The 7921-nt window shown below is 44.0% G+C and overlaps 1 protein-coding gene across 1 annotated transcript in view; it reads right to left on the reverse strand.

Moving 5' to 3' along the window:
• The window catches only part of bcap31 (B cell receptor associated protein 31), a gene marked incomplete at its 3' end in the record, with an annotated part of 41718 nt that extends 34450 nt beyond the window's left edge, over positions 1–7268 (reverse strand). The window contains exons 1-2 of the mRNA XM_053318109.1: positions 7141–7268; positions 3008–3107 (exon numbers count right to left, since the gene is read on the reverse strand). Coding sequence (XP_053174084.1) covers positions 3008–3099 — 92 coding nt within the window. The remainder of the gene's footprint in view (positions 1–3007; positions 3108–7140) is intronic.
• Positions 7269–7921: the final 653 nt, after the last annotated feature.

Below are 7921 nucleotides of genomic sequence, written 5' to 3' on the forward strand. Positions count from 1 at the left end.
ACTGGGCGATGGTCGGGCAGATAGGACTGGGCGATGGTCGGGCAGATAGGACTGGGCGATGGTCGGGCAGATAGGACTGGGCGATGGTCGGGCCGATAGGACTGGGCGATGGTCGGGCAGATAGGACTGGGCGATGGTCGGGCAGATAGGACTGGGCGATGGTCGGGCCGATAGGACTGGGCGATGGTTGGGCCATGGTTGGGCCGATAGGACTGGGCGATGGTTGGGCCGATAGGACTGGGCGATGGTTGGGCCGATAGGACTGGGCGATGGTTGGGCCGATAGGACTGGGCGATGGTTGGGCCATGGTTGGGCCGATAGGACTGGGCCATGGTTGGGCCGATAGGACTGGGCCATGGTTGGGCCATGGTTGGGCCGACGGGACTGGGCCATGGTTGGGCCGATAGGACTGGGCGATGGTTGGGCCGATAGGACTGGGCGATGGTTGGGCCGATAGGACTGGGCGATGGTTGGGCCGACGGGACTGGGCGATGGTTGGGCCGACGGGACTGGGCCATGGTTGGGCCGACGGGACTGGGCCATGGTTGGGCCGACGGGACTGGGCCATGGTTGGGCCGACGGGACTGGGCCATGGTTGGGCCGACGGGACTGGGCCATGGTTGGGCCGACGGGACTGGGCCACGGTTGGGCCGATAGTAGTGGCGATGGTTGGGCAGATAGGACTGGGCGATGGTTGGGCCGATAGGACTGGGCCATGGTTGGGCCGATAGTAGTGGCGTTGTTTGGGCCGATAGGACTGGGCGATGGTTGGGCTGATAGGACTGGGCCATGGTTGGGCCGATAGGACTGGGCCATGGTTGGGCAGATAGGACTGGGCGATGGTCGGGCAGATAGGACTGGGCGATGGTCGGGCAGATAGGACTGGGCGATGGTCGGGCAGATAGGACTGGGCGATGGTCGGGCAGATAGGACTGGGCGATGGTCGGGCAGATAGGACTGGGCGATGGTCGGGCAGATAGGACTGGGCGATGGTTGGGCCATGGTTGGGCCGATAGGACTGGGCGATGGTTGGGCCGATAGGACTGGGCGATGGTTGGGCCGATAGGACTGGGCGATGGTTGGGCCGATAGGACTGGGCGATGGTTGGGCCGATAGGACTGGGCGATGGTTGGGCCATGGTTGGGCCGATAGGACTGGGCGATGGTTGGGCCGATAGGACTGGGCGATGGTTGGGCCATGGTTGGGCCGACGGGACTGGGCCATGGTTGGGCCGATAGGACTGGGCGATGGTTGGGCCGATAGGACTGGGCGATGGTTGGGCCGACGGGACTGGGCCATGGTTGGGCCGACGGGACTGGGCCATGGTTGGGCCGACGGGACTGGGCCATGGTTGGGCCGACGGGACTGGGCCATGGTTGGGCCGACGGGACTGGGCCATGGTTGGGCCGACGGGACTGGGCCATGGTTGGGCCGACGGGACTGGGCCATGGTTGGGCCGACGGGACTGGGCCATGGTTGGGCCGACGGGACTGGGCCACGGTTGGGCCGACGGGACTGGGCCATGGTTGGGCCGGTAGGACTGGGCGATGGTTGGGCCGACGGGACTGGGCCATGGTTGGGCCGACGGGACTGGGCGATGGTTGGGCTGATGGGACTGGGCCATGGTTGGGCCGATAGGACTGGGCGATGGTTGGGCCGATGGGACTGGGCCATTGTTACGTACTTTATTATAACAAATATTTAAATTAATTTATGACAAAAACAAACAAACAAAAAAAAAAACGCCGGTAGTGTTGCTACCCCACTCCGCAGTCTGTTAAAGCCTGCTATATTTTTCCTAGACATGAAATATAACGATTATAAATGATCTAAGATAGGCGTAGCACTTTGCTTCATGTTTGATTCACGTTGTTGTCCGACTCGTTCATAGGAGAGAACGGGAGAGTTCGCTCAGTAGGTTTTAATTCAAAGTTTTCCAATACCAGGGCTCAGCTAGTGTTGCCTTTTAAAAAATCATCGATTTCCCGGGATTCCCTGGAAAATTGGCTTCCTTTCCCTCAAGCAGGGTACACTTGCACTCACACTAGCCAAATAATCCGGACTTTAGGGGGCAAAAGTGCTCGGGCACGGTACGATTGCCTAGTGCACCCTAAATGGGCGGGGGTTGTATGAAATCGCCGATGGGGTGTCCATCGGCGATTTGGCATCGAACCAACCCTAGTTGGATGTGCAAAAAAACCTGAAGGCAGCTCATTCAAGGCTCTGAGCAGTGAGAGTTACATTAACCAAAAGGAAAAAACTGAAAACTAAAGATTGTTAAAAGGAAAAGTCAAAAAGAGAGATTAAGATTTCACATGATACAGATACATGTACATTTCTGCTGAACAGGTGCACAAAGAAAACTTAAAATTAGGATCAGTGGATTGATTACAAAGATAATCCAGTTCAGGTCTATCAGACGGCTGCAGCTGATTCAGAGTCCTCACTAAGACACAGGAAGTGGATCACAGCTCAGATCTTTACACTGACTTCCTGTCTGTCAAAGAACAGACTTTAAAATACTCAAACTGAACCAACAGGTCTGCTGCAACTCTCAGTTCTTCTAACAGAGCTGCCAACTTTTCTGTTTCAGGGTTAATGTCTCACACTGCTCTGTAACTTTACAGTTTAACACTTTGAATAATATTCAAATGTCTTTTTATTTTGCCATGTGGTGCTTTTATATCCTGCTGTCTTTTACGTGAAGCACTTTGAACGACCTTATTCAAATGTGTTATACAAATAAATTTGCTTACAGGTGAGAACAGGACAGACAGTGTTTCCCACAGCATTTAGAGAGACTCTGGTGGTCATTCTGGTTCACTCTGAGAGCGGTGAATGTCAGGTGAGTAACAGACAGGTGAGTAACGGACAGGTGAGTAACGGACAGGTGAGTAACGGACAGGTGAGTAACGGACAGGTGAGTAACGGACAGGTGAGTAACAGACAGGTGAGTAACAGACAGGTGAGTAACAGACAGGTGAGTAACAGACAGGTGAGTACTGACCTCTTAGGTGAGATGAAGGGGATGCAGAGCAGCAGAACAAAGAAGACCTCTGCGTACAGGAAGGTGGCGACTGCCGTCCACTGTAGACTCATCCTGACACCTGGACACAAATACAGCAGGTACACACGTTAACAATCATATACTGTATGGAAGAAATGGACGTAACATCAGAAGCCAATAGTTTCTAATCTAGGCAGCACCATTTTGAAAATTTCAGGTGCATGCTGGGAAAAATAAAAACATGGATTCTACTTATATGGGTATGAGGCGGGGCCATGGGCAGAGCGGGGAGGTTGCTATGGTTACGAGGGCTGGATCTGGAGGACATTGGTCAATCAACCTGTCAATCAGGACGTAGCCACGCCCTAATGCATACCCTGCTTTATCGTCACATATAAAATCAGGGAGGCCAAAATGTCCCAAATGAACATCATACTGCATTGAAGAAGGCTTTAAACTAGCGATTGAGACCATAAACACATTTTGAAAACGTTTACTGAGGTTAGAAATCAAGTGAGAAGTTGGTGAATTCTCCATTGACTTGTATAGAGACGGTCGCCCCCTGGTGGCCTTTTGATAGAATGCAGCTCTAAGTTACTTCCTGGTTGGCCTCATTTCAGAGGACAGGAACTCCCCGCCTGGTTAAAAACAACAGTTATTAAAACATGAGCAGCTGTTAACGTGTCAGTAACGAAGTCTTCATATGTTAACGAGCTTCAGCGGAATTAATTATAAACTGTACGTTATAAACTCTCTACGTTATAAACTACACGTTATAATCTCTGTACGTTAAACTTTGTATGTTAGAAACTCCGTACGTTAAAAACTCCGTACGTTAAAAACTCCGTACGTTAAAAACTCCGTACGTTAAACTTCGTACGTTAAACTTCGTACGTTAGAAACTCCGTACGTTAAACTCCGTACGTTAAACTCCGTACGTTAGAAACTCTGTACGTTAAACTTCGTACGTTAGAAACTCCGTACGTTAAACTCTGTACGTTAAAAACTCCGTACGTTAAAAACTCCGTACGTTAAAAACTCTGTATGTTAAACTTCGTACGTTAAACTCCGTACGTTAGAAACTCCGTACGTTAAACTCCGTACGTTAGAAACTCTGTACGTTAAACTTCGTACGTTAGAAACTCCGTACGTTAAACTCTGTACGTTAAAAACTCCGTACGTTAAAAACTCCGTACGTTAAAAACTCTGTATGTTAAACTCTGTACGTTAAACTCTGTACGTTAGAAACTCCATACATTAAACTTTGTACGTTAAACCTCGTACTTTTAAAAACTCTGTACGTTATAAACTGTATATTATAATCTCTGTATATAACAAATTGTCTCAGCAGCTTCACGTTGGACGTTAAAATCAAAGTGAATTACAGCTGAGAGGAAAATGAGCAGCGGTGTGTGTCGAGTTTCTGCTGAACATAAAATTAATTTAAGAACAGAAAGCAGCTGATATCAGGACAAACAGACAGTAGATATGTGATGAAGACTCTGTTATCTTCATCTCAACCAGCAGACACACAGATAGTCAATATTCAGTTTTCATAGTTTACATTAAAACTTCTTTGACATCACATTTCTCAAATCTACAGCAGAAATGTAAATACAGGAGAGGAGCTAAAACCAAAGAGTCTCTGCTGCTGAAATTAAACCAATTAAAGCAAACATGACATTTTAATGAATGTAATTTGCAGCCTCACACATCAGACGCTCGTCACAGGAACACAAGGGTTTATTACCACAGACTCATAATAAGGAGCTGCAACCATTAGTTAATAAGTTAATCAATAATCAATTAATTGTTTCATATTTTAATAAGAAATGTTTCCAGCTGTCTTATATGACTGTTATATCACTGTGATTTAAAACAGGACATGAGGAGACGTCATCCTGGACAATATTCACTGTTTTCTGAGTTTTTATAATAATGATAATAACGTTTAATTAAGATAATAATAGTCAGAAGAATCAATAATAATAATAATAATAATAATAATAATAATAATAATAATCTCAGTTTCCTCCCACTAAAGAGACTGAGGCTGTTCTTACTGGTTAATCCCAGGAACATTAAACACATGTATATAATAATATCAGGACTTTATGTTTATATAGATTATTCTACACAGAGATGGTTTATTGTATATTTTATTTTTTAATCACTTTTCATCATTATGCTGCTTCTGTTGTGTCATTTTTTACATTTCTCTCTGGAAGGATCAATAAAGATATTTTACCTTAATCTTAATCTGTGTGTGTGTGTATATCTCTCTGTATCTGTGTGTGTATCTCTCTGAGTGTGTGTGTGTGTGTGTGTGTGTGTGTGTGTATCTCTCTGAGTGTGTGTGTGTGTGTGTGTGTGTGTGTGTCTGTGTGTGTATCTGTGTGTGTGTGTGTGTGTGTGTATCTCTCTGAGTGTGTGTGTGTGTATCTGAGTATGTGTGTGTGTGTGTGTGTGTGTGTGTGTGTATCTGAGTATGTGTGTGTGTGTGTGTGTGTGTGTGTGTGTGTGTATCTCTGAGTGTGTGTGTGTATCTCTCTGTGTGAGTGTGTGTGTCTCTGCGTCTGTATCTCTCTGAGTGTGTGTATTCCTCTGTGTATTTCTCTGAGTGTGTGTGTGTGTATCTCTCTCTCTGAGTGTGTGTGTGTGTGTGTGTGTGTGTGTGTGTGTGTGTGTGTGTAGGGGGGCGTGGCAGCTCAGAGCAGCTGTGTCATGCAATGCTGCAACAACTCTGCAAACAGCTGATGATGATGAGACATTTCATCACATCTCTCTCTCTCTCTCTCTGCTCCGTTTCAACATCAACATTTAATTCACATTTTTATTAAACCAATAAAGTCAAACTGTCTCTGTGTTATAATGTCACACACACACACACACACACTTAACTCAGTGACAGTCTCTCTCTGATGATCTTTAGCCCAGACACACTGCAGAATGACTCCTGACTATCAGCTGGAGTAGCAGCTTGGTCACAGCTGGAGGCCGAAGTGTTGAAACATCAAAGCTTCAGTATGTGTGTGTGTGTCTGTGTGTATCTGTGTGTGTGTGTGTGTGTGTGTGTGTGTGTGTGTGTGTGTGTGTGTGTGTATGTGAAGTGTTGAAACATCAAAGCTTCAGTAAACACCGACTATTGACTGGTATTGACACACACTGTTAAACCCTGAGGAAAGCTGCTTATATTACACTTTAAACCTTGGACTCATGAGGTTTCATTTGGTGTGTTAGCCTCAGTTAGAGCCGTCATTACGATGAGTGGGATCCGTCTATTTATCAGATTCACTTTCCAGGTTAAAGAGAAAGTTCATAATCATATTTATTGGATTTCTGCTTCTTTTTTAACCACTAAAACTGTTTAAACTCACTTTTAGATTTAATAAATGTGTATTTTGCTTATAAAATCATAATTTCACTGTTTTTTCCTTCATTCAAAAACCATCTTTACTTCTCAAAAGGATAAAAATGTGGTTTAATGGAGGTTTGGATGGAGGCATGTGAGTGGAAACGCCCCTTTTTCCTCCGTTTTCACAAATAGAGCAAAAGTTTTATACATTTTAAAGTCTTTTAATGAGTTGTCTTATTAATTAAGTCCACATGTGATTAATCTAAGTGTCATTTTTAGGTTTTAAATGGAAAAACGTCATTTTTAAAAATGTTTTAATGAGTAAATTAAAGCTTTTTAAACACATGACAGCGTTTAAGGTTTTAGCTACGATGTCTAACACTTCTTTAATAAGTATAAATGGTTTAAAAGAAGCAGAATAAAACGTTAAATATGTTTAATTATGTCGTCTGTGTGTGGGGGGGGTTTAAACTAATTATATTTAAGTTTAATTTCACTTTTATTGCTGTGAATCAGAAACTAACTTCAGCATCGTGTTAGCCAGTTTATCTCCATGGATCCGTCTATTTACTGGGAGGCTATTTATTTAGATTAAACACTCTTTAAAACTCCTTTACAGTCTGCAGTAGTTTAGTTTTATTTACTGCTTTAATACGTATAAATATAAAGTATAAATAATAACGAGGTTAGCAGTTAGCATTAGTTAGCTTCAGGAAGGCTTTAACACAATAATAAAATAATAAAGATTGTTTAAAAGCAGCCAGCAGCTCAGACTCACCTTCAGTAGATCCAGAAACAGACTCGGGATGAAACTTTTCTCCTCTTGTTGCTTCTCTGTTCCTCTTCTCAGCTTTAAACCGTCTGTGTGCCTGCTGCCTGCTGCTGCTGATCAGTTAGCCTGTTAGCTTAGCTTCGATAAACACTTCCTGGAGTTTAATGCCAGCTCATCCCGATGCTGACACGTGATTGGATGAGCCTGACGCAGAGGGGCGGGACCAGCGGGGGAGATAGCGTCTGACGTCACAGTGTTGTCATTTTTCGATTGTTATGAAGCAAAATAACAAAAGTTTAATCTTTTATACAGCCTTAAAAATTAAATGTATTTATTTATTTATTCATTTTATTTTATTTTATTTTTTAAAATTTTTAAATTTATTTTATTTTATTTTTAATATTATTATTTATTTTTTTTTTCATTATTATAAATCTAAAGAGTAGTAACCTATAAAATGAATTCAAGAAAAAATAATCCAATTAATAATTAGGTCTCATATCAAATCAAATAGATTTTACTCAAGAAATATTTGCTTTCCTCAAACTTCCAGCTGATTGAATATGATTAGTATTCTCTACTCCTCCATGGTCTTTCCAGAGCTCTGCAAAAATGACTTCAATTATTCACCAATTATTAAAACAGTTTGGCCGAGTAACTGTCAATCAATAAAGTCAATTAATCATCTAATCACTGTAGCTCTAGAGCAGGGGTGTCTAACATGCGGCCCGCGGGCCAGATATGGCCCGCCGAGGGGTGTAATCCGGCCCACTTGCTATCCAGTGCT

Source organism: Scomber japonicus, chromosome 4 (genome assembly GCF_027409825.1).
Source record: "Scomber japonicus isolate fScoJap1 chromosome 4, fScoJap1.pri, whole genome shotgun sequence".
Taxonomy (NCBI): Eukaryota; Metazoa; Chordata; class Actinopteri; order Scombriformes; family Scombridae; genus Scomber; species Scomber japonicus.